This window comes from Haliaeetus albicilla, chromosome 26 (genome assembly GCF_947461875.1).
Source record: "Haliaeetus albicilla chromosome 26, bHalAlb1.1, whole genome shotgun sequence".
In the NCBI taxonomy this organism is placed as follows: Eukaryota; Metazoa; Chordata; class Aves; order Accipitriformes; family Accipitridae; genus Haliaeetus; species Haliaeetus albicilla.
The window spans coordinates 10,271,795-10,299,116 of NC_091508.1; the positions used below are offsets into that span (position 1 = coordinate 10,271,795).

Sequence of the window (27,322 nt, forward strand, 5' to 3'; positions counted from 1 at the left end):
GAAGAGCAATCTTCCTCCCCAGTACAGGGCTCTTACAGCCTTCAGGGAAGCCGGGCTGTGCAGAACTCAGCATTAAGCTCACGTACTTTCATTAGAACATGTTCTTGCTCAAGTGTGTGATAGCCTGTAGCAATCAGTCATGTGAAGTAGTCCAGCATCTCTTGGCATTAACCATCAGCCTTCAGGCCCGGAGCAGAGAGGGCAGCAGCCACCAATGCAAGGGAGAGCTTGGGGCTCTCAAGCCTGCCTCCCAACCTCCTGGTGGGTGTGACAATGTAACTTGTTTTTCAGGGCATAAAGATGAAGTACAAAACAGATAATCTCTATCCTTCAGTTCCCTGGCTTGGCTTTCCCTGTGCAAAAGGCAAAGAGCTGCTGCCCACTGACTAGCTCACACTGCTCTGCTTTCTCTAGAGGACACAATCCAGCTGACCCCCCATCCGTCACAGAGGTGCGCAAGCTCGAAGCGAGCATCATCAACAGCTGGGTGAAATCTGCAAGGATGGAAGGAGCACGGGAGAAGCGCTCTGGAGCTTCAGCGGGCAGATGGCTGTGAATACATTTATCCCTGCAGCCTCCAGCAGGGGTGCGAGGCTGCCACCAGGATACAAAAGACAGCAGCCTGCTAAGCTGTGCCTGTGCTGTTTGAGAAAGTGTTACCTCCCCTGCCATGAGGGTTGAAATTCACCTTTCTGAAGTGTCTCACCTGCCCCTAATCAAGCATCAAAAGAAAAGCAAAAGGCCAAATCACTGACTGAAGCCAAAACCACATTGCGTGGGTTTCAGGCTTATCTGCTCAGGATAAGAATGCATTATAAATGGTGGAAATAATAAAAGCTTGCCTGGAAGGCCCAAGAATCATCACTGTCGTGAACAGTATGGTTGCAGGAGGCACCTTAAGGTTGTAGCTAAATTATTTTTAGACAAAAAGTAAATATTAGATGACTAGTGGAAAAGCAGAAGTATGTCATTACTCACACAGGTTCACAGGGGCTCTACTTGTGACCAGTTACATAAAAAGGGGCTCTGCCAGCTTCGTCCAGTGCTGTGGGTTTGGGGTTTTTTTTTTTGTTTTTAACTTGCACAAGAGATCTCCAGTTGTTGAGCTAGAGATTTACACAAAGTAATCCCAGTGTGTACTGCTGTCACCCAAGAGCTGCGTATTAGTGACCAGTAAAGCACACTTCCACTTGAGACATCTTCAGCTCTTTTTAAAATAAATTACAAGTTTATTAAAGTGTGTAATATAATTTCATGGCTTGGTACTATAACCAAAGAAGATTAAAAAAGGATACTTCTCACCTTTCTAGGTGGAGTAAACTCATCTTTGCACATAAACAGGTGGATTCTTACCTACTGGAATTGTTATACACCAATAAATACTAGCATAATTGCAAAAATATTAAATCCTGGTAATCAATTGGATGCCTCAGTTGATCCATTTACAATGATTTTATAAGCGGAGAAGCCTCCTGGGTCATCAAAGGTTTACATTACTTATACAGGCAAAGTCACAGCATTGCTTCAGCTTCTGTTACATTGCTCAAACACAAGACTCTGTGTTAAGTATTTGCATTGCTGGGTCCCAGCCACCATCACAGTGCGACTGATTCCCAGAGCTATAATGTCATTCACTGATGCTATTTCACAATATTCGGGTGCTGACAAAAAGGGGTTTTTTGCACACAACCCGCTTACCTCTTCCCCGTTCAAAAAGCCAAAGGTTCTGGTCCTCACCCCCCACTGAGCAGTGCAGGGAGGGGGGAAGAGCAGGAACAGATGAAAGTCTATTTATCAGATCTTTCACATTTGTACAACTTAAGGACAAATCATGGAAGACCCAATTAGTCAAACTCCAGCCCCCAAAGAAAAACACTTTAAGACTGTTAGTGGAACTATATCCTCAATAAGACCCATATTCTCTCCGTTTGTGCTGATGAAAACCTCTGCTAAGAGCTGTCAACATCCCTTTTGCTCATACTGAAGTCGGGCTTCAGGTTTGTTGCTGAAACTATGGCTTATACAGCGCTGCTGCTTCCAGCCTTTCTGAGACACTAGAATCTGGTATTCACCCTCCATGCTCACAGACCCACCCAACTTTTCTGAATTTACATTTGCTGTACTCCAGCAATTATTCAGGACTAGCACTACATTAAAAAAAAGACAGCAGCAGATGTGTCTGCAGAGAGAGAGGATTACATCTTGCTTATATTACCTTTCTAACAGCATCCTTAGCTCCCAGCAAGCAGGCACCCTGACTAAACCAAGCTAGCAGTGCATTAAAGCAGCCAAGTTCAGTATGAGTCTTTTAGCAAGTAATCTGCAAGTTACCGCCTTTGTCCAGTGGCTTGTTTTCTGCCTTTGAGTGAAGAGATGCCCAGGTGTCTTTTGACCTTCCAGAAGGATAAGAGTTCTTTAATCCTCTTATAATGGACTATACTGATCTCTTCTTTTCCTCTTGCAGATAGTACTTGCCCTAAAGGAATCTACATGGCGTGAGAGTCAGAAATGGTTTGATTTATACGGAAGGATGAAGTAAAGGCTTTCAAATGCTATGGCAAAGGAGTAAACAAGATACACATGGACTTCCATGCAGATGATTGCTGAGCAGCGCTAAGAATAATTACAAAAACAGCCTTCAGAAACTGTGGCAGAAGTCTGAAGCCAGTGCCACAAACACCCATAACATTTTGAAGCCTTGAGCAAGGATGAATGGATCTAAGCAGAAACCCCTGGTTGTGTGGTGCTCTCTGAGCTGAAGCAAAGAGCCCAACAGCAGCAGTCACCGCTCTTGCAGGAACACTGCTTGTGGCTGAACTTCAGGGAACAGAAAAGGAAAACAGAGTGCCAGAAGAATAAGTGACCCAGAGGACCATCCATAGGTAGAGCCCCTGTGCTGGTTTAAGACCTGTACCAGTGGGGTTGTTGAGAAAAGGCTTATTTATTCTATCATCACATACCAGCATGAGGAGTACCACCAAGATGGGAACAGCACACAAAACAGTAAGAAGCATGCCTCTGGTCGCATGCCTTTAAGTCAGAGCTTGAAAACTGATCATGTGAATCAGCAGGTTTTCCTGGCAAGCACAGGTTATCCACTGCTGAAGAACTCAGGGTTGGTTTTTAGTGGAAGCTGAGGCCTCCAGACTTTGACAGTAAGTTCTAGCAATACTTCAGAGACAAAAAACCCTAAGCCACTCTTCCAGAATCCAAAGTCAGGAAACTCTTAACCCTTCTGCTGAAGCAACAAGCTTGCCAGACAGCATCTTGGAGCCACCCTGACATGTCAGCTTTACTGGTCTTGTTAAATATACTGAGTGTGGCACTGGAAATCAGGAGCTGAATCGCCTGCAGGGGTATTTCTAGGACTGCACAGCTGAAGGGATGTAGTCATAAAGGGCAGAAGAGATTCACAAAACCGTGTAAACATGTTAGCTGCAAAAACCTATCCTGTCTGCATCCCTCATCGCTGCGCTGTCACACTGGTATAGAATAGGAAACAAAGCAGATTCTTTGCCTAGTATTTGGAGCAGTAAATTACAGCTCTATTTGAGCTTGGCATGTAATGTTGAAAATCTTGTTAACGGAAAGCCATGTGAAACACAGAGGGGTCCCTGTCAGCCAATACCACAGATCTTGCAAAAATGCCAGTTTCTAAGACCTGTAGTGAGCCTTCAGTTCTCAAAAAGTTCAGAGAATAGATGCCAACTGTAGCCCCATCCATCTATTGAATTTTCTTTGAGCAAATAGGTACATATTCTTTTCTGAGCTGTGGCTTAAACCCCAGAGTATGAGACTTCCAAGTCCTACAGCTGTGCAGCACTCCGCGGCTGTGCTCAGATCCATTTCTGTTTCTCAGTGAAAGCGTAAGTGAATAGTACAGCTGGGTGAGGCTGGGTTTGGGGTTTTTTTGTTTGTTTGTTTTATTTTAATTAGGCAAGGCACTCAAGGTCTTGGAGAGAAACCAAGGCAGCTCTTCGTGCAAAAGGACAGAATCACTGGCTGAAGAGATGGCCTTTCCACAACATTTGACTTAAGTGTCAGAAGCATACCAGTATGTTGAAACACCAAAATGGATTACAGACCCTGCAGTTAAGGCTTTGGTTTGAAGAACCACAAAGTACTCGAAAGAAAAATTTTCAAACACGTGCAAAGCTTCTGTTGCGCTGGAGGAGCACGTAGTGGAACTGAGATAGGCTGAGAAGCTCAGAGACTAATCTGACACAACATATTAAGTTAAGGAAATAAAAATAAATAAGCAGTTAAAGTAACGTCTGCAAAAGAACAGGAAGAAGCGGATGAGCTTTTATCAGATTATTTAGGTTTGTGCCATTTCACATGTGATATAGGAGTCTGAAACAAGCATTTGTTCTCAAAGGTAGAGTGAGCTGAACAATCTTAACTTCAGATTTAAAGGACAAGGACAGTAAAGCCACACTTTGCAAAGAGATTCAGTTTCCCAGGAAGAATTAGGTAGAAAAGAAATTAATTGTACCAACAGGCTCAGCTAAAAGACAAGAAGTGTGTTTGGGAAAGTGATGAGTTATTCTTTCCTTCCTTTAACTCATTATGAAATGGCTTATTACTCTCAAGCCAATCATAAAGCAAAAAATAACACAGTCTCCCACAGTCCCATTTGTAGAGTTGATTACATTAAGTCTAAGACTTCAACAACAGAAGATTTTTGGTGAGCATTTATTCCACTTTCTAAGAAATCTCTTTGTTTCCTCAGTAGCCTTGCCATATACGTTGAAAAGCCAAACTCTGGCAGTTTTACAATCCGTAGCAAAGTCATTAATTAAGGGTTCAATACTAACTTCAATCAAAGGCACAAGGCCAAAGCAACACAAGTCAGTAGGGCCTGGGTAGTCTCACACAGGTTTGTTTGGGTTTTTTTCTTTTCTTTTTTTTATCTCCAGTTTTAAGCCTTCAGCTTTTAGCCAAAGCTCAGCTCCTCAGAAACATGAACCTGCCTCACAAACAAAAACACTGAAGGTGCTTCCTCCCACATTTCAACAGCATTTTCCTTCTTTGCTGTTATGTCAAAGAAAACAAAAGTCTCAGGAGCAAATCAGTTGTGCAGACAAAGACTACAGCTACTGGATTCCACTGTACACATAAGTAAGAAACTAATTTCCAGGGTTACTGGTGGCATGTGAACTGGAGGAACATTAACATTCTGCAGAAACTTGTCATGTCTTGCAAATCCCAGGGTGCCTTTGGTGACAGAAAAAGGTACATTTAAATAATTTGTAAAATTTCTCCATTTCCATAAGCCATCATTAGCACACGGAATGATAAATATTCTTTAAAAGACTTAAATAGTGGTCCCAAGGGTAACTTCTGACTCCAGCAAACAGAATTATCAGCATAAACCAAATAAAGATGCATCTTACTTTACAAATACCATAAAATACACATACCCCCCTCAGCCACTGGAAAATTAACCGTTACAGTCAGATTTAATTAGCTCTGTGTAGCGGCCCTGAATTTAGAGGCAACTGTACCTCACTGTTGCTACCACGCATCTGCATACTTCCCACCACTCCCATTAATGTGAGGGGAAAGGACATTTTGGTGAGAACAACCTCTTTTAAGAAATATGAACAAGCACATTTCTGAGAACTTATCTGTGAATACAGGACTGTCCAAGTAGCTACAAAACCAAAATGAAAAGCACTATAGAAAGTCGATTTCTAAATTCATGGTTTAAAATCTATTTGCACATAAGATCCCAGGGCTCCCATAAGATTCTTAAAAAAACTAGGTCTGCTTTGTCTTCAAGCAACTGAACAGATTTCACTAGTTCTATTGGGACCAGAAACTGTTGCAATACATTTAGACTGCCTGCTTTTAATACTACTAATGAAAACACTTCTACCCAAAGTACTGTTTAGGAAAAAAAAAAATTTAAAGTTTCTCCACAGTCCAAAAAATGATGAATAACATGAACTTTGCTGTACAGTTGTAAGCTTGTTTTGAGTCAACAAACACAATGCAATATCTGGACAGGAAGGGACGGAAGGAGGCTGACTTAGAATTATACCCAATGTGCTCACAAGCTTTCCCAGTGCCCAACCTCAGAAAGCAGCTTTCAGTCAGAATACCTGAGTCTAACTGATGCAAATAATATATAAAATGCATGTGTAGTTTCATTTGCGTTTCACATTATCTCCTGCATTCCTGCAGATAAGTTAAAAAACTGCAATACCTCTACAAAATTATATACCACTTTGAGCCAAACCAGCAGCGGATTCTCTTCCATCATTCATTTTAGCCACAGCTTGAACAGATTGTTCAAAGCGCTCTATAAAACTAAGACACTGTACAACAGATGCTTTGCTCCCACTTCCTTCTTCTAATGTGATGCAGCATAGCTCGGTAGTTTGGAATGAGATCAGAGTATCAGTAGCAATACTGACAGCATTGCTTCTAACTGGGACAACATTACAGTTCTTTGTTTATTCTGCTTACCACCTGAAACACCATACATTCTTATGAAGGAATGGCACTGTAACTGAGTGTTTCAGTCAATCCAGAAAAAAACAGAAACCTGTAGGCTTATTCCTTCTCTCCAGGGACAATCCTGTGCTGTAAGACAACTTGCTGCATTCCCGATATTTAATGAGCATTTAGTAAGACTGACATAAGTGAGTTCTGGTTCACCAGAGCACCGTGAATGTCACAGTGCACACTACAATTATTCGCTGAACCTCATCATCAATACCAGGAAAACCAGCTTAGCATGGCACAGCTTGTCCATCCCACGACCAGGAATTAGACTTAAGACTGACAGGACTTCTCCAAACCAGAGATGCCTTCCCAAAGGTTTTGTTTGTTTTAAGCCAAAAAAAGGTGCAATATAGCATCTCTCCTCAAACCCTGAAAAGTAAAGTGACTTGAAGATAAGAATGCCACCATTGGAATATCTACTGACACCCAGTCTATGCTGGCACCCAGATAGGGAGTGGATGAGCTTCTGTGTTAAATATGTATTTGTCGAGGTTGATTAAGTCTATGTCTTCTGAAAACAGCAGAAACATGTATTTGAGTGTTTCCCCAAGGAAGAAGCTCTCCATCTTATCTCGTGGCTCTGGATTACTGGGATTCTGGACGTTGTTAATGGAAGTATAACCACCTGTAGGAACCTGTGCCAAAAAAAAAAAAGAAGCAGAAATTTTGTATATTTTGATAATCTAAAATAAATTATTTTCACTTCTTAACATCCAGATGCACTTGGAGAAAATAAGTGCTAAGAAACAGTTCAGCATGTTTTTAATTTCACACTTGTTTTTCATTTACATATAAAACTCCAGTTATGAAAAAAATCGCATTGCATTTTAAAAGAAAACATGAGGATAAAATGAAGCAAAATGTCCATTTATGCTTAATTTAAAGAGGTATCACACAGAACATCCCCTTGAAGTTTCTGGACAAACATACAGAAAGTAACTAGTGCAATTTGTACATTAGATTTGGTCAAAATTCTCTTAAGAACAGACCATGGATATTTAATGACCACTTTTACAGCATCTCAGAGTGGCATCTCCATGAGCACTGTAGTCAGAATTAATATAAAACCCCTTCTATTAAAGCATTAATGCCATTTTGTGGCAATTTTTTTTTTTTTTGCAACTTCAACCAAAGGGTGCTTTCAATCCGGCCAGGTCCTACTCAGCTTCTGAATTCTAAAAAAGATCACAGTAGAGATTCTAATAGCTTCTAAGAAGACATAGAGATGCTTTGGTAGTCTGCATACAGCTTCTACATTTTATTTTTTAATCAATACAAGTTCTTTCCCTGAATATACTAAGTAGTGCATCTCAAACTGTAAAGCACTGCATGAACTGAATTTTTCTGTGTGTTCTTACAAAGTTCCCCACAGGTATTTAATGACTCTTGAAAGATAGTAGGTTTTCAAAATTCTTGTTAAGAGAGCAAGTGAGTGAATACAGTCCTGACAGAACAAGGTTATTTTAAGCTGACCTTACCCGTGTGTATTTATTGAAGTTCTGCAAGATTTCCCAGCCCCAGTCTTGGTATTTTTTATCACCGGTGAATCTGTACATATAAAAAAGGCTTTCCACAGTTTCTGGTCGCAGTAAGTTGTGCCTGTCTGCAGGCTGCAAGAGAAAAAGAAGGCAAGAATAATTCACACAGGGAACTTCCTCAAGGATACAGGAAGAAAAATAGTGATTTCCATCTCCATTTACTCCAGAGAGTTTATTATGCATAACTCAGATTCTAAATACACTACAGGGGTAATTAAAAACAAAGGCTAGGGTACACCTAGAAAGCAAGGCAGCAAAAGAACAAGTTGCTCCACATCAGAGCACATCACCAATATCCATCCAGCTGGGAGTTTCAACAGCAGAAGAGATACAGAAGAATAATCAAATTACAGTTCAGGCCATCACCTTGATTTCCACATCTTTGTGGCCCTTTTGTGCATGAAGATTGAAGTGTACGATCTCTGGACTCAGGCCTGTCTCTACTTGAGCATACATCTGGTAACAGGTTTCTATAAGGGCTTCAGCCAATTTCATGTGGTCAGCAGTCAATCCATTGTGAGCTCCCAGTGCCAAAGTACCAGGCAAAAAGCAAACCAAGTGATCCTGCAAGACAAGACAACTCTTACTGGGGAAAAAATTACACAACAAACAGGTATTTGTGTGTGTGCTTCTCTGTGTCCATATGTGTGTGTCCTGCCCCCCCCCACCACCTTTTTTCTTCTTTCTCTTCTTCAAAACACATCTGGGGTACCAAGAACTTGAGAGTAACTTTTTAACAATCTGATGTAATGTAGCATGAGGCAGGCAGCTTTATTACAGAGACATCACTGATTTGGAAAATGTACAAGACTGTGTATTTTTATGTCAAGTTTCTGGAAAAAAAGGTCTCAGGTCAGGGCAAGGGGGAAGAAAGCATCTTTGGTTTACCAGAAGTATACATTTCATACCAATTCATGAAAGGGGGGGGGGGGGAGGGAGGCAGAATCACCTCAAGGTTTCTCAATAGACACCTAAAGGGACTACATAAGGGACAAAGATCATCTGAATTTTAAACTTAAAATGGAACAGAGATGGGAGTCAGCCACAGAAAACAAAGCTTTGGTGAAAGGGGAGAGGTCAGCTGAAAGAGATTTTCCTCATTCTGAAATAATCACCTTAGAACTACTGTAAGAGAGACAACATCTACAGAGATCATTAGAACCACTGATACATCTGGAAAACACCAATAAGCTTTCAAGCATACTTCTGCCTGAAAGCTTGCCCCTTTCTTGCAGCTTTGTTATTGGGATAATAAAAAGCTATCACACCTCACTTCTATAGAGCACCAAATATGCAAGAGCACCATTTTTCTAGACAGTCTGGAATACAGCTGGCTCCCATTCCCACCACTAGCTCTCCTAGACTTACTCTCTTGTTTACAGTCAGCTGAATGCCACAGATACCATGCCCCTTGAACAAATCATCTTTGGCTCTTCACGTATATATGGAAGCGGGGCACCTGAGGATGATCATGTGAAGAGCATTCCTGCTTGCTTTACCAAGACAAAGCAGCAGCAATGAAAGGAGTGCAGGGACATTTCTTTCTTAGCTTTTACTTGCTACAGCAAAAATTTGTTCAAAGGACAAGAGGAGAGGTATTACTTCAAGAACTGTGCAACATTTGTAAACAATCAAGATTAATTTAGTTAACTTTCCAAGAAAGCTCAGTCATCAAAGTCAGTTGAAGAACACATCAGAAAACAGACTGTAAAAAATGCCCAAAACTAATCTCCAGAAAAATTCTATTTGCAATATAAGACGGATTGTCCTCCTTCAGGGGCTAATCCACCACTGCTATTGTGAATCTAAGAATTGCAGGTTAATGTCACATATGGAATTTCAAATTATTCTTGCCATTCAGAATAAAAGCTCAGGTCTCACGATCCAAAAACATAGTAAAAACACTCTGGTGCAGAAGCAGCAGGTGTACGGACCTTTAAAAGCTTTGTCCAGTCCTAAAGGAAATGGTTGAGGGTGGTGAAGGTCATCATAGACACAGGAGACAAACATCCCCCACTTTTCCAGTTGGCCAGGGTAAGACACCTGTCAAGCCTTTCACCCAATAATAATTCATTAAATACCAAAACACTGACTCCCTGAAACAGAAGCAAGTGTACCAACACATGCAGAAATCTAAGCCAAACCTATCTGTCTGAATCCAATTCTGTCATATGGGGGAGCCCCCTCTACCCAAAACCCAGACTTCAGTCTCGCTCACAGCAGGTTTGGAGAGCCTTTGGGAAATTCAGATGCAAGAAACACATGCTGAAAAACAGAACTGTAAATCTCAAAAACACTACATCAAGAAATGAAACAAGTCAAAGAATTCACTAAAGCTCACTTCAGGTATTGAAAAAGCGTTAGTCATCTTAAAAAAATGCCACACATACAACACCTGCACTTGCTTGAGATCTTTAACTGAAAGATCTTAAAATGCATTTTAAGGAGTATGGATGCACAGATTAATAGCAGGGAGTTAAGATCAATCAATTTTCCCTACAGCAAACAGCATACTGTTTTACTCAGTAACCCTACATATAGTAAAAGAAACAAATGTCATGAATGGACAGAACCCTCCACAACTATCAGATTCTTTTTTTTGACCCAGTAACACAATATTAGATCACCTCCTTCTTTTGAAGGTAAATCAGAAAAGCCAGGTGTGCAAGTATCCACCTATATATTTTTGAATTATGGAAAATAAATAATACGTAAAATACACACTGCCTGAACAGTTTCAGACACTTGAATTTTATGACCAAAACAGAAAAAAAAAGAAAATTTTACTCCAGGACCAAAACGTTCAGTCTTACAGAAACATAAATGGATTTACTAGAGTAACTCAAAGAGAAGGGCCCTGGTTTGTACAGGTGACTACTGTCTACAAACTAGTTACTCAGTACTGCCATCACACTGGCTATATGTATAGTTTTGGCTTTTTTGGGGCGGGGGGGAGACTGGTTTCTTTGGAGGCGGGAAAGGGGAAGACAGCACAGAAGCTTTGCGTTTGCCTGTCCATATGCTGATTTTTTTTTTGGTAGTGTTTTTTCTGTTTTCTTTTATTGTTATTTTTTTAAATGCTGTTGAACCTCTTACCATCTTGGCACTGAAATGGCCGTGAGCAAGCTCTCCTACAAAAGTAAGCTCCTTGGGTTGTGATTTCTGAAGAAGATGCTTTTTCACTCCTTCTATGGCTCTCATATAGTCTTCCAACAGCCTGTGAATTAAAATAATTCCCAGTTGGCTCACACACACGCAGTCAGAACACATTTAATCATAGCTGATGTTCAGCACAATCCTTTTGGCAACTGTTATTTCAGTCTAAAGAATTATATTTAACCAAATGTGAAAACTGACATAAAAACCTCAAAGTCACCATCAACTGGACATTAATTAGTTATTGGTACCATGTAGCAATATTTGCTTTACTTGAATTTAAGTATTAAAAAAAACGTACCCCCAAGTCTGTTTCTAGACAGTAACCAGATTTTATTTCAGGAATCCTAAGAAGTACAATAATTGAAATCACAGAAAATCTAGGCTAGTAAGGACCTCTTGGAGGTCTCTACTTCAACCCTCTGCTTTGAAGCAGATTCAATTAGATTGGGTTGCCTGAGGGCTCATCTGAGCAATGTTTTATTAATCTCCATCCAAAGATGGAGATTCAACGACTTGAGCAATCTTTTTCAATGTTTGACCACTCTCATTGTGAAATATTGTTTCACAGTATTTAATTGGAATTTCCCTTGTTTCAAAGTACTTCTATGTGGAAAAAGCCCTGTTGAATAATTCCATTTTGAGGCTCACAAAATGCCATCGTTCATGGTCCCAAAGTCAACAGTTCTCCATTTACAGTGAGGTATAGCTTGAAAAAAGCAGTGACACAAACTTTCTTGTAGACATGCACCTGCTCTGATATAAAGAAATGCCTGAGAGAGGCACATTGTTGCTCTGTATGCATTAAACCCCTCCACATGAAGTCCAACATAATTAGCTTAAAAGCAGACAAAAACTGCTTGGATTTCTTGTCTTGTTTTGGAGGAAACCTCTTCCAACATCTCTAATTCCTCTGCTCCTTGCAAACATTCTCTTCCACTTATCCAGTGCTGATAAAGAAACATGAGAGACTGGTTTGGGTTTGTGTGGCAGGGCTTTTGGTAGTGGGGGAGGGGCTGCAGGGGTGGCTCCTGTGAGAAGCTGCTAGAAGCTCCCCCCGCTCCAAGTCAGACTAGCCTCTGGCCCAGGCCGAGCCCATCAGTGACGGTGGTAGTGCCTCCGGGAGAACATATTTAAAAAAGGGAACCTACAGCAGGGGAGGAGATTGGAATGTGAGAGAAACCCCTCTGCAGATACCAAGGCCAGTGAAGAAGGAGGGGAAGGAGGTGCACCAGAGGAGGTTGATGCCCCTGCAGCCCCTGGTGAGACAGCAAGCTGTCCCCCCCCAGCCCAGGGAGGTGACCGGGGGAGCAGATGCCCACCTGCAGCCCGGGGAGGAGCCCACACCGGAGCAGGGGGATGCCCCCGAAGATGGCTGGGACTCCACGCGAAAGCCCGCACTGGAGCAGTCTGTGCCTGAAGGACTGCAGCCCGTGGAAAGGACCCACGCTGGAGCAGTTCATGGAGAACTGTCTCCCGTGGGAGAGACCCCAATGCTGGAGCAGGGGAAGAGTGAAGAGTCCTGCCCCTGAGGAGGAAGAAGTGGCAGAGACAAGGTGGGATGAACTGCCCCCAACCCCCATTCCCCATGCCCCTGTGCCGCTAGCAGGGAGCAGGTGGAGAAAATCAGAGTGGAGTTGAGCTGGGAAGGAGGGAGGGGTGGGGGGAAGGGGGTTTGGGATTTGGTTTTATTTCTCATTATCCTGTTTTGATTTGATTGGTAGTAAATTAAATTGATTTTGGTTTTTTGCCCAAGTTGAGCCTGTTTTTTGTCCATGACCATAAGTGGTCAGTGATCCCTCCCAGTCCTTATCTCAACCCATGAGTCTTTCTTTATATCTTCTCATCCCACCATGGGGGGAGGAGTGAGCGAGCAGCTTCATGCTGCTTTGTTACCAGCTGTTCTCAAACCATGACAGGGATGTAAAGCAAAGTTTACACAAACAAACTTCACTCTCCCTTCTTAGAAATATTATTCCTCATGGATTAACTGTCCTACCTCAACAATCTTGTAGGATTCACCTTTCCCTAACAAACCCAGAGAAAACAGACATCGCTGGTGAAATGAAGTATCATCAGTATTTCAGAAGTGTCTAATTATGTTCCATATCTACTGCAAAAACTCCTGTCTGTAACATTCCTCACATCTGATGTGCTGAGGAAGAAGTTTTCTGAGGAGAAGTTTTGAGACTAAGCCTAACTCTCATGCTGGTTTTATATCAAGTTACCACAGGTCCCTCTTGCTTGCTTAGCTTGCTTTTAAAAACAGTGGTATTTTCAGTCAACTGTTGGGCACATACCTTATTTTTTCTTTAAGCAGTAAACTACAGCCTAAAGTTTTACAGCTCGCATAATTCTCACACTGATATGAGAAGTGCAAGGAACTTACTCGTTTTCTTTTTTCCCACCCTGAATCCATTGCTTGAGCAAATACTCATAGTAGCTGTCAGCTCTGGCTCCCAGAGTATAGACACCCAAGTGAGTGAACTGCCCGCTATTGGTGTTTATGAACATAGGCACTAGTCCATCATTTTTCCCTGAGAGGGTGTGAACATGCTTCATCACCTCATCTACAGCTTTCTAAAAGAAAGAAAATAGCAAAATTAAATTACAGATATAAATGATGCACGAAACTGTGGCTAGTAACTTCAGGCCAGCAACAAATCTTTAACTATTCTTCCTCAAATTAGCATCAGGGACATCAAGCTCGTGCATTATATTAAATACAGGATTTCAAACTTTCTGACTCTCAAAACATGATGTCCTGGGTACATTTAAGTACCCTGAAATAATTATAGCTGTTTCCTTTCCTTCAAGTAAGCCCACTCAAAAGCCAGTACTATGGCACTGGACTATGATCTGACTTGTATTTGCAAAGTAGAAGTCTAGCTAAAACAACAACTACATGAATTGTGCAATAGCTAAAACTTACTTAAATAACTGCACTCTTCGAAACTTGAGCTGTGGATACAGTTTAAAACAATAAAACATCACCAAACAAAAAGAAAAGTGGAAAACATTATTTTCTCTGGAGTTATTTTTATTTCAACTAACTTTTCCTCATACTGTGGGGTTTTTGGTTTGGTTTTGGTTTTTTTTTTACATCAAAAGCTGTTTCTGAGGGAGAAAAATAATTATTCACTGCCACTACTACTTTTTTATATTTAAGAAAATAATCAGAATTACTTTGTTTCTTTTCCTTCCCTCATCTAGAGTTTCACAACTCATTTAATGTCCCTTAGAGACTACAGACACCACATGTATTGATGGAGGTCAGTGGTGGAGCTGTAGAGAGGTGGAAAAAGAGAAAAGCATCAACTGATTCTTCCATACCTGGAATTTCTCATCTCCAGTAAGACGAGAGAGCTCCCTAAACTCCAGCTGAATACTGGTCACCTCTGCCACAGTGCTGTCAGATGTCCAACGAGGTGGATGTGCAGTGCCCCGGCCAATGTTGACATCAGAATATGGTATCTTGGAGGGGGTCTTGAACGCTGGCATAAGCCTGTTCCCAATGTCTTTCTAAAGAAAACCCAAGAGCACAGGACAAAACAACAAACAAAACAAAAATTAAATATATACACACACACAGAGCCCTTTAGATTTTCTTTCAGCAAGCAAACAGAAAAAGAGAGAATAGCAGCTTAGTTTTAGATGGTACAAGAAAGCCAAGAATTAAAAAGGGTCATGGATTTATGTATAGTAATGACTACAGAGTTTATACCTTGCTCCTAGTATTGCACGCCTCATTTGAGTCTGCAATCCCTGTGTAATGCAATGTAATTCTGAAGTCATTAACTGCATCTAGCGAATCTAAAGAGGTGGCTGATGCTGTTAAGACACACAGAAAGGGCAACAAAGCACAACTATTACTCTTTGCCAACCATTTATTTCCTTTTTTGTTTCATGAGATTTATTATGGTCAGCTCTTCATCAACAGAAGAACAGGCATATAAGAATACCCGATAAAACACAGCAAGGCTCTGAGGTTATCCAGAGAGCAAAAAAGCAGCGCAGGCTTAAAAAATTAATGGTAAATCCCTCTCCCACCACTTTAAATATGAAACTGTTAAAAACCAGCAACATTTAACTTTCTGATGAATCTTTCCTCAACTTTGTCCAATATGGAATACATAATCCAGTTTCATTTGTAAGACTAGTCACTCACGGCTTTTTCCAGGAAGAGGCTATCTCCAGAGAGATGGTAGGTGCTCAGCAAGCCCCCCAGGATACGAATAGTGCTCTCAAAGAGGTTCACATCCACATTTTTATCAAATACTAAATCGTTTGCTACCCATTTTCTTGCTTCTTCAAACTCTGCAAAGTATAAAAGGTAGTTCAGTTATGAACTGCTGGCATGTTTCAACAACTAGACTACAGACATTAATACTCCATGTATCCATGACAGTTACTTATATCTATCTACACAGATCACAACTTTAGGTGGAAAACTAAAATGAAGAGCACATGCTGGGAGAAGTTTGACTACCATTGGCTTAATTCTTATTCAGTACATACTACAGATGCATACAGACAGAAATACCCAGCAAAATAAAAAGTTCTAATAGTCTAAAAAAAGAAGAAATTGAGGAATTCTTTGTTGAAATAGTCCAGAAATTTAGGTCTTTTAAGTCCATCCATTTGACTTCCAGAAGAGCCTTCTGAACTTTTTAATTAAATCTTTTAAACCAAAGCTGTTATCTACCAAGATAAGGGATAACATTTTCAGTTAACAGCCATTAAGGCCTTTAAGTCTAGCAATGTCCTGGGGACCCTGCCTCCTGCTTCAGCACTTAACCCATAAAATCCCGACAGTCTGCAATTTTTTCTCCAGAAACAAAAATGGTTGTTTATCACACTACTAATTAAAAAAGGAATGTAAAAATAAAAGCCATTTTAAATTCAACAGTCAGTTTATCAGCAGCATCATTCAGTGATTGCTTTTGCACAGGGTCTAATTCCATGGTGTGTGTGAGCCAGCTCATGCCTCTAACTGTGAAGGCTAAGTTCTCACACCTTCCCAAAACTACTGATTATCAGCAGGTGCAGAAGAACAACCAGTTTCCCAGAAATGGAAGGTATTCCACAGGAGATTAACTCAAAAGCAAAAGGATGCCCCTGTGCCCTCACGAGAAAAAAAGTCTTGGATGTTGGGTAAATAAGAACCACAGAAAAATCTCTGCTGTCAGATGTTAGCACTGTCTAGCAGTACCATAGAAAAGGTAAAGTCCTCTTTCACAAAAGAGTTAGCATTCATCAGCTTATAGGAAAGACTGGCAACCTCAAATAGAACTTTCATTTATATAGCATTTGTTATTCAGAAGAAACCCCAGGAGCTTTCTAAGACAATCAGCAAAAGAACTGCTATAAAACATGAAGAAGCCTTCACCAAGAACCCATTTTCAAAACATCTAAATTACTAATAATTTATTTTAAAAGCTCTATACAGTTCACTGTTAATTTTTTATGAAAAATAGGCAGCACGCTGTCAACTTGGTGAAACTTCAAGATAGCCTGCTCAGGCCTAGAGCTGCAGACACAATACAGAGTTTTTGTTTGATTTAATATTTTACACAAACTTCAAAGTTAGAAGAGACTGAACCATGAAAGACTTTGACTTTTTATTGTCCCCTTACTAGCAGCTCTGTTCTTCCTATCTTGACACAAAAAATTGTATGATTGATAGAAGTTTACAAAGGTGGCTACTTACCAAGGTTAAATAGATACAGTTCCAGAATTTTTTAAATACCACTAAAAAAACCCCTGCACCACAAAAAAAAAAAAAACCAAAACAAAAACCCCCCAACCAACCAACCAACCAACAAAAAACCCCACATACCACAAAATACTTTTAAATACTGATTAAGCAAGTTTTTTTGCAACAGAATTGCAGAATTTCTGGCTTAGTTTTTAAAATCTGTTTGGAAGTTTTCTAACAGTCACTTCCAGAATAACTATGAAAAAATACAGACGGCAGAGCAGTTCAGGAAGGAGATATTGAACACTCCCCTTCTCCATCCACTGATTCCTTAGAGAAACAACGTTCTTAAATCCAGATATGAAATATTGATATCAGGAGTGATAAAACACAACCTAGGAGCTTACAGGCTAACTGCCTAACATTGATGGGTAGAAAGCCTCCAGTGGCTGTATAATGGCACAAAGATAGCACTAGGGTTTTAGTATAGAAACAAAAATCAGGAGGCTTATTAATACATTCTTCAGATTCTAGCAGATATAGCCATTGTTATATCTAACAGCAGAATATTTTTTTTCTGGCTCAAAATTCTATTCCAAGAAAAATGGTGGCCTTTAATATAGCTGGTGGGGTTTTTAATATTTATTTTTATATATATTTTATATATATACACACACACACATATATATGTGTGTGTGTGTGTGTATTTACCCTCACAGTAAAACTAAACTTATTGGCCACATGCAATAAATGTTCCCCTCAAACAACTCTGAGCATGTACTGCCCAAATAGAAAATAAGGAATTATTTTAGAGGGAAAAAATGGAGGAGGAAAAAAAAATTACCTTCTTTTAAGCCTAAAATCCACATGGTATCCAAGGCATCAATTAAGGTAAGCCCAAGTCCAAACCACTCACTGTAGGATTTGGACAAAGGCTTCAGTTCATCATGGCCCCAGGCAAAATCCTTGTATCCTTTCCATGCATGGCGGAAGGCTTCTATCACAGCCATCTGACGTTCGTTTATGGGCACTGCCAAAGGAAAACAGCACTTTGCTCAAGACTTCTGCAGTGGAGTTATGCAGCTATACCAAACACCATTTTGCTGTATTCTACCCAAAATAAACTTTCTGCCAAACTAAATGATCAGTGTAATGGAAAAACCATCCTCAGATTATTCTTTTTAGTACAGCTTTTCCTCTGCAGAACAACCAGTCAGAGTTTCTGGTCAGCAATTCAGCCAGGTGGAAACAGAGATCTCTCCCTGGCAAAAAAAAGTCACTTCTGCAAATAAAACATTAAAATATTCACATGCACAGTTGTTAGATGAGTATCACTAAAGGTCAAAGACCTGAAAATCAGGAAATACCAGAATTAAGATTGCTTAAATCAACTGTAATTCAGCTGCTGAATACATACGCTTAACAATAAAATCCTCAGCTAATTTACCACATACCATTTTTTCTTCACCTTCCCCGTCTAAATTTAGCAGAAAGCAATGAATAAAAGTCAGTTATACAAAATTATTTCCCTTGAACTTTTCATTTAATACAAAAAAGGAAGAAAATTTACATTTTCCATCTTGGGCAAGGCCATGTCTTTTTGCATGGTTCTACTGAAATTTTTGCTTGCAATTTGCCATAAAGTTGAGTTTATGTTACACATTCGAAATGAAAAATTTCAAGCCCATTAGCTGAAATTTTGCAAAATTATAAACAAAGACTTCTAGAGTGGGAAACACCAACCAGCGTAACTAACCCCATATATATTAAGCTAGCAAATGCCACATTACATACATTGTAGTACGCCACGTTTATCATATCAGAACTTCCTTGTAAGAACCCAGAAAGCAGAGCAACAGGTTCTTTACTCCACAAGGACAGCAACTGCAAAAACAACTGCTACAGCTTTCTGGTGAGCCTTAAAAATAGTTCAGTTTAATTCAGGGACAAAGTCACTTTCCGTGTATTTGCAGAACAAAAGGAAAACCACTGCTGAAAAAGGAAGCTGTCCCTTTCAAGCCCTCTCTCTTTAGACTGTCCTTTCCTGAAGAAAAGATGGAAATGTGTGCCTCCTCCCAGAAGCTATATTTCAAAGATTTGTCACTAAAATTTATTTTCAAATTCTGAAGGCTAATAAGCATGAAGGCTGTCATGGTGGAATAAAGACACCAAAAGGCTTAGATGTTCTAGATAAATAATCTTTCCTTCATTTTTTGTTTCCTTTAATTAAAATAAAATAGGTGTGTGTGTGTGTAGGAATTGCACAACTTCAACCACAAAAGTGAGCAGAAATAAAGGTATCATTAACTGTGCTATTTACCTGGTTCCTTCTGGTCTTCAGCTTCCACAGATGAAGGTTTTTCTGGTTCCTTTATTTTACTAGATGGAGGTTCAGTGCTTTGGTCAGGTTCTATCACTGCTCCTCTCCAGCTGCAAATCCAAGAGATTGTAATTAACTTGATCACAGAAAGTAATGCAAATGAATGACACTTATCTCTGCATTTCCTTTTTCTCACAATACTTTGATAAAACAGCGATTTGGATTTTGTATCAAGGATCAAAAGAACCATGTTGTCCACTAGATAATTTTTTTCCGTTCAAAAGAAGTAATTTGCACCAGAGAAATTTTACTGGTTTAAGAAATGTATCTTACAGGGTCATGGAATTTCATTAAATATCTTGGCAATAGAATTTAATAAAGAACTTCTAAAAAGAATTAAAACACCTAAGAATGCTGCCATTAGAAGTATTTTGTTATCTACCAGTTCTGAAATGATCACAGGAGCCACCAACACTAAATAGTACCACACAAATGATGATCATCAAAAAATCGTGAATAAGCACAAAGGACTAGCCACTTAAGGTAGTACTTGCTTTAATACCAAGGGGTTCACAAGCCTTCCCTACCACCACAGATGCATAAAACAGTTTTTACAGGTTTTTATTAAGAATATCCTTATGTAGAAGTCTTTCAGAATGGACTTCAAGTCAAGCCAAGTTCATATCAAGATCAAACAATCTCAGCCATGCTGTTCAATAAATAGATATGTTGCCTTCGAGTTCATGATATGCCTCCTAAGGGAACCAAGCTTACAGGACCTTTAAAGTTTATATTGTTTACAGTCAGCATACCTTATGACCTACATAAATCCCATAATTTCATTTCTTACTTTCATTCTTTAAATTTGTAACTAGTCTTCACTGCTCTCCTAAGTTTTCCTGTTACCACCCATTTAACTCTACGAGTTATAGCATAAGCACAAGAGTAAGACACTTCAAGTCATTTTGAGAGATTTCAGATAATACCAACAGCCAACATGCTGATGCAGGCACAGTTCTGATGTTATGATCAGCTCAGCTGTGCTGGTGCTGAAAAGGACACAAACATACAAAAAAACCCAGCCTAGTGTTCCAAATCTTAAGAACCTCTGCTGAACTTGTAGTCTTTTCTATATCCAAGTCGCATGCCTCCAGTTATTCCCAAATCAGAAGATTTCAATCAGCAATATCTTAGGGAATAACTTAGTATAAATATAATCATAGCAGCATAGAGACTCTGTAAAAGATATTACTATATCTGCATAAAGGGTCTTTGAACTGTATGATTAATCTTTTGTAAGAAAGGAGTAAGCATATCTTGTACAGTTACACGCACACAACTACGTACACGTCTACAACTTCTGCCAGTTCAACTTGGGCTTACTGTGCTTAGTGGCATCATACCCCTAACCAGCACTGAAACTGGTATAATCTTCCAAGTCTGGCCCAGGACAAAGACACTTGTGACAGTGTTATTGTATTGATACTGGTACATTAATATTTACTACAAACCAAATGGCAGAAACCTACAGACACTGAGAATTCTCCTGAGCATTAAGAGCATCTAAGTGCATTAGAAATCCAGACAGCCTTGTAGGGCTCCAAATCCTCTGCAGTCCTATGATGCAAACAGTAAAACCCAAAAAGCTGCACATTCACTGAAATTAAATAAATCAGCCTAGCAATATCAACAGCTGTCAGGCCAGACCTGAGAACAAATATATGCAAGGAAAGAAATCAACCTCAGACACAGACAACAAAAAGCCATTACAATTTTCACTCCAACATCCAATGGATCTTGGGGGGGGGCAAGGCGGGGAGCACTGTAACTTGCTGGAAACATTTATACCTGATAATGGATTTCTCTGTTTTCTCTTCTTTATCAGCCTGGACCTGCTCTTCTACAACCCTGCTGGTATCATGTCGGGTCTTCAGCCTCACATCCCTCCGTGGTGGCTTGATCTGAAGATTGGAAGGACCACGCCAAACATGAGGCGGTTTTGGCGGCTTCTGAGAAAATAAAGAAAAAAAAAGATGTGCTTGGTATGTTGCAGAGATGGTAAAATTTCAAACCATAAATCAACAACATTCCAGTGTTAAACATAACTTCAGATAAATCTTATTTTGATATCGTATCAGCATGCAAGTTCTGCCCTGAATGGAAAGTATGCTAAAGACCTTGGGTTTTTGTTTGTTTTAAATTTTTGGTAAAACTAGCCAGTTCTTAAGTTTAAACTGATAACTTACTTTTAAACTACCTCCACTGCTACCACATACTAATTTAAGAGAAGGCACTGCCAAAGGATTGTAAAGATATTTGATTCCATTTTACTAGGCACAGTAAACTTTTATTAGAATTAGCAAAAAGCATGCAAAAAAAAACCCAAAAAAAGCTTACACAATGTCGGTGTTAGATAATACCAAGATTTACAATACAGTAATACATGTACATTTGTGCATGATGAGGGAAATATTTAATACAAAATTTTGTATTCATTAACTGGAAATCCCCAAATTCATGAGGTAAATACATGAAGAGCAACACAGTAACCTGTATTCCTCTACTCCACTAATCCACACAGTCAGCTCATGTTTCTTTCCCCTGGCATCCCCCACAAATGTAACCCTTCAAAACCTACTAACATCTGTTCTGTTTGCTGATATTTTTCAATCTACCAGAAAAGCTATTGCAGTTCAGTGTGACACTGACTGTATCCTACGTCTCATATTCAACCACCACTGTATTTAGGCTCCTCACAACAGCAAGACTAACGTCTGGAGCACTCCAAGTCCAAACAAATTAATCACATTAGGAAAGTGAAGCCTCAAGTAAGAGGTCACTGTGACCTAAAGTCCTGGCAGTCCTAGGTATATCAGTGATTAAGAAATAGTATACTGACCACTTAAATAAAAAAGGTAAAGCCAAGAAATACTATACCAAAGCCCTTCCTGAGAGGAGAGTATTCCACCCAAAGCAGACTTTTATTGCAAGTTATAACACCTTTCTCCTCAACAACTGTTGAACAAAACACTATTTGCAGCTTTCACAAGCTCTTTGGTAGCTTTATAAAACTCATTTCTTCTCATAGTACCTGAGGTGAAAGCTCTGCGTAGTCTCCAAGGTTGGCATCTGCTTTCTGGGGTGCTGGTAGAACAGCTGGATTTGCCAGCTTTAATCCAGGAATTTCTGGTTCTGTTCTCTGATCATCCACGGATTTGTTTGTTAGACCTGGACATACAAAACTGCTCAGCACAAGGAATCAACAGTTTAGGCTCCAGCTAGAAATTTGTAACAGTTTGCTGCATTCACATACTAGCTGCACCTCCAAAAAGTGTTTCCATTCTCAAAACACTGATAAACACACACTAATTGTTAGATACAAAGTGTCTTTTGGTATTAACACTGTCCCTAACATAGAAGGAGGCTGCTAAAAGGCACATGATTTTTTTTTTAATTGCTATTATTTTAGCTTGTCAATACAGGCAGTAAGATAATATCAAAGGTACATGTGCGTTCGTATTGTAAAAAAGCTTGGAATTTCTAATCTGGTGGACAATCAAAACCAAGAGAGGATTATTTTATTCTACTGTTTAGGTTTGGGTTACTAATATCTACATACAAACATCATAAAAACCACTTACAGCCTCCAAATCTTAATCAACTAAAACAAAATGTTGCTCTAGTCAAGACAAACAAGGAAAAGGCATATGAAAAATATTTCTGATGAAGCAGAAACAAGTCATTGAAACTTGTCACATAAAATCATCTCACAACTGTGCTTTAATGGATACACCCAGTACTGTCAATAAAAATTAAAACTAGTTATAAGAACTACAACAATCTCCTAAATATAACACCACATTCCGATAATTCTGAGCTATACAGAACACATACTTTTCCACGGTTCCCCCATGCTTGTGTATGAAATGACTCCACAGACTGCCAAGAAGGCAAACAGGAAGAGAATTACACTCCGCTGTAGTCGAGACAGCTGCTTCCATTTCTTTAGGAGAGAAAATAAGTAAGAGGAATAATATTTAGCATGACATTAAGAGCCTAGTCAGTCAAAAATAAACTCTTATTGGTTCATTCAGAGCAAGAAACGCAAACTGAGTAGGTTTAATTTTACCCTCTGTTTCCAACTGCAGACATCCATTGCTTATTTTCTTTGATGATAGAGAAAATAGAAATATAACATGCTAGCATATGACACAGCAGGCTCTGAGAAAGATCAGAGGCACTTGCTGAAAGAACCTCAGGGACTGTCAAGTGCCAAGATTCCCAGAGAGCATCGCATACAGTGTGCTGACTTTCATCACAACCTTTGCTGGCTGACCTGTGCATCTGCCCAGATGTCAACTGGGAAATAAGCCAAAAGCCTCTTTCCTCCCTTCTGGCTGGGGAGGTACTGCAGAACAAACATGCAAAATAAGAAACAGAAGAAAGTGGTAGAAAAACTAAAAATGTTACTGCAGCAAAGAAGAAAGGCTCAAAATAAGCTAAGCACCGGCCACTGAACAAGAAAAGCCAGGCATCTCACCTCTGACAAACATATGTGGAACTGTCACATAGAACAGGTCCTGCCACCACAAATAAAGTCACCAACTTGCAGCAACATGACAATGAAGCAAACCAACAGAACAAGGAACAAGACAAAACCACAATGTTTTCAAGTTTAGTCCTGGGCAAAAATGTCTCTTTAAAACTGAAGTATATACAACAAAAATCACTAAAAGCTAGACAGCAAATGCTACATTAGCCTGAGAGAGAAGTTTTCTCCATTTAGAGAGAGAGCAGTTGGAGTTAAACATTAACTGCTAAACCACCATTTTGTTAGTTTTCTAACAGTCCTATCAAAATTCACTAGAGCAACATTTTGCTTCTCATTACTGGTTTGTGCATACAGATAGGGCACTTCATTGCTAATGCTACACTTGGGAACAACCTACGTTACCTACAAACCACTCTAAAGCACACAGCACTTCCCATAGTCCTCATCCTCTTAATAACAACCAGAGGCTGCAAATGTTTCAGTGAAGAACTATCAAAGTGCTCACATTGCCAAGCCCCAAAGCAGACATTTCCTGTTTGCCTCCCACACTGCTGACAGTACAGTAATCCTCTACACCCTTCCCTACACACACCACAAGTTGCTGATCCCACTCCTTCACCTTCGGCTCTACCTGCACAGCCAACTGTATCATCATCTCCCAGTCGCAGAAGGATGCTTGAAACCCAGCAGCCCTGTGTTTCCTCGGGGTAGGATGGGAAAGGGGGCATTGACTGTGGTGTCTTGGGATGGGTAGGAAGGAGGCACAAGAATACATGTGGGCATTCACCACCATCTTACTTTTTCTTGCTGACAAAGAATAAGAATAAAAGGAAGGGTGAAACATCTTGTGCCCTATCCCCACATTTCCCTAGCTGTTAGTAAGAGAGAAGCTGCCATACTGTGTCCCTAAACAAGTTCTTCCTACGCTTCACCTGACCACCTGTAAAGCCTCTCTAGGTGACTATACCTCATCTCCTATCTGCAGGAAGGGTTATCTTGTTCCTTTGGCTCACACTTTCCCACACTGCCTCTCCAGCCCGACTCCCACCCTTAGTAAAGCTGCCTGCCCACTCCCTACCCACAAGCAGACAAGAAGGTCACTTCCACAGAGCTCTGCCGGAGACCCCTCTTCTCACATTCAGCCTTCCCACAGAAAGCAAAACTGTTCCCTTTACTCTCCTAGGGCAGAGGACAGGAGTCCCCCTTCAAACCCTAAAATAGGGGGCAAAGGCACCAAGACCAAATCCTACCCCCTCCCCTCCACTCCTGCCCAGAGAGCACAGTGTTGCCCCCCAGATGGCCACTAGCAGAGGGCAGGATTCCCCTCAAATGCACACCATATACCCCTGCCCCAGCTTTGTTCACAAAAAATAAGATATGACTTAGAGCACTCTCGACCAGCCTGCACTCCACAAATCCCTACCAGATGGAGCTGCCACCCGAACACTTCTGAGAGCAGACCCCCAGCCCGGGGCCACCCCTCCCCAAAGCCCAGGGCATCCCCGTCGTCAAGTGCCCGCAGCTTCGGCCCCCTCCCCAGCTCGGAATGGGGGGGTCCCAAGCCAGATCCCCAGGACAGGACACCCAACACACAATCCAGCTGCACCCAAGCCCAGGGACACCCCTCATCGTCCACTCCCTACAGCCGAGCCCTCCCCAGCCCAACAGCCCTCCCTCATTGCCAGGTGGCCCCTGCACCCAGCTCGGGGGTACCCGCCACCACCGTACAGCTCCCCACCCGCTCCAGGCCGGGTCCTCCCCTCACGGCCCGGAGCACCCCGCGGCCCCGGGTCCCCTCACGGCCTGCAGCCCGCCCTCACCCGCCAGCAGGAGCGTCGCCTCCAGGCCTTGCTGTTATTATAGCCGCCGGCCCCCACCGCCTCCTCCGGGCTGAGGGTGACGGAGATGAAGTCCCGTCGCGGCGGCGGCGAGGCAGCAGCAGCTGAGTACATGGCGGCGCCTCAGGGGCCGCAGCCCGCCCGCCCGCCACCCCGCGCGTCGGCCGCCATGATCCCGCTCCTCTCACCACAGAGCGGGACGCAGCAGCCGCTTCCGGGTGCCGCTCCAGCCTGAGAGCACTTCCGGGACTCTATGGTGCCCGTAGCAACAGCCGCGCCACGCCCTAGCAACGGGGACGCCAGGGCCGGCGCGGCGGCGAGGCCGTGGGGGCTCGCCCCCCTCACCGCGGGCAGGGAGGCGGCAGCCGCGGCCCTCCCCGCCTCACGCTGCGCTGGTGCCGCGGGGGCCCTGCGCTGCCCACCCGCAACACCCGCCGAGGCTGCCACGGGGGGACGCAGCTCCCGGCGTGGGCTTGTTCCGAGTCCGAGCAAGGCCGCCAGTCACCCTGGCCCGAAGTGGGTGGTGTTGGCTGGGGCTGAATTTCTTTCCCTTTTTCCCCTTGCTGGCCCTCGCTTTAGCTACTTTCACCTTGCCAGTTCCCCTGCCTGGCAAGGACTTCAGCTGCCCGGGCAGGAAATGAGATGTAAGGAGAGGCTGGGGGTCCTCGCTTTTCCTGTGTTGTGAGACTATAATATAGAGACCAGTCACAGAAATATTGGGGTGAAAGAAACATAAAGGGAGGTGTGAATGTGGGATGTCATCAGGTAAAACAACTCAACGACAATTAAGAGAAGGGCCTGTGCGCTCCCCTCAGTCGAGCTCAGGAAGGTGCAGCTCCCATCTAGCTTGGAGAACCATGCTCTGGTAAGGCCACAGCACCAGCCACACAGCAGAAGACACTGCACCCCGACAAGAGGAGGATGCACCACAGACACCATTGCTCCTCCTGCCAGCCTGCCAGGAAGGCAAGCACAGCAAAGGAAAACCCAAAAAAACTGTTGACTCCCAGAGGACAGAGAAGAGCTGTCTGATGTCATTATCACCTGCCAGTGAGAACCTGAGACACGCGTGACAGCCGGCATCCCTTGTCCTCTGCATCACACACACACGGTCCTGGGCAGACAACACGGGAACACGGGCCTGAGAGTAAGACAACTGAAATCTGAGAGAGGATGTGTGTGAGTGGGTGAAAAGCAACTTAAGCTGTTGTGTAAATAAACCCTTCCATAAGATCTGGCACCAAATTTCAGTACTCAGCAGGATCCACTTGTCCCACACAATTCCTTCCCTCACTTGCTTCTCCACAGACCCCCAGCCCTTCGTCACTCTCTGTGCAAATAGCTCTCTGCATCTTCACTTGGGAGGAGGAGGGACGTTATCAGTGAGTGTAGAGGAACAGGGAAGAGCGCTATTTAGTGATGTACACACTCAGAGTGACAACTTGGTGGTTTTGTAATAACCATTACTTCTAGATCAGGTACGTAGTCCAACAGGAAAAAGAAAGCATTGAAGCAGCTGCTTTAAGACTACTGCTTTAAGTATTGGCACTGAATTCACCTCCAGCTGTGCCTAACTATGCAGTTAATGTGCATCATTTGAGCCTTTACATTTGGAATCCACCTCACACTAGATTTCCAGATAAAACTGAAAATTTGGTGTCTTTTTGAGCATTTCATGATTAAAAAAAATCATAGTGGTAGATATGA

At 41.7% G+C, this 27,322-nt stretch overlaps 2 protein-coding genes across 2 annotated transcripts in view; one reads left to right on the top strand and one right to left on the bottom strand.

Moving 5' to 3' along the window:
• The window catches only part of DPP7 (dipeptidyl peptidase 7), a 26,320-nt gene extending 24,913 nt beyond the window's left edge, over positions 1 to 1,407 (top strand). The window contains exon 13 of the mRNA XM_069770529.1: positions 415 to 1,407. Within this exon, the coding sequence (XP_069626630.1) occupies positions 415 to 556 (142 nt within the window). The 3' untranslated portion in view covers positions 557 to 1,407. The remainder of the gene's footprint in view (positions 1 to 414) is intronic.
• On the bottom strand, positions 1,207 to 25,813 carry MAN1B1 (mannosidase alpha class 1B member 1). Its single transcript, XM_069770527.1, has 13 exons — positions 25,598 to 25,813; positions 23,120 to 23,228; positions 22,317 to 22,453; positions 21,074 to 21,234; positions 19,226 to 19,335; positions 17,750 to 17,935; positions 15,376 to 15,524; positions 14,541 to 14,729; positions 13,597 to 13,787; positions 11,148 to 11,268; positions 8,418 to 8,615; positions 7,992 to 8,123; positions 1,207 to 7,148 (listed from the first exon to the last, which is right to left on the bottom strand). Exons 1-13 carry the CDS (start codon positions 25,727 to 25,729, stop codon positions 6,945 to 6,947), a joined length of 2,019 nt encoding a protein of 672 aa, XP_069626628.1. The 5' UTR covers positions 25,730 to 25,813; the 3' UTR covers positions 1,207 to 6,944.
• Between the last annotated feature and the right edge of the window lie 1,509 nt (positions 25,814 to 27,322).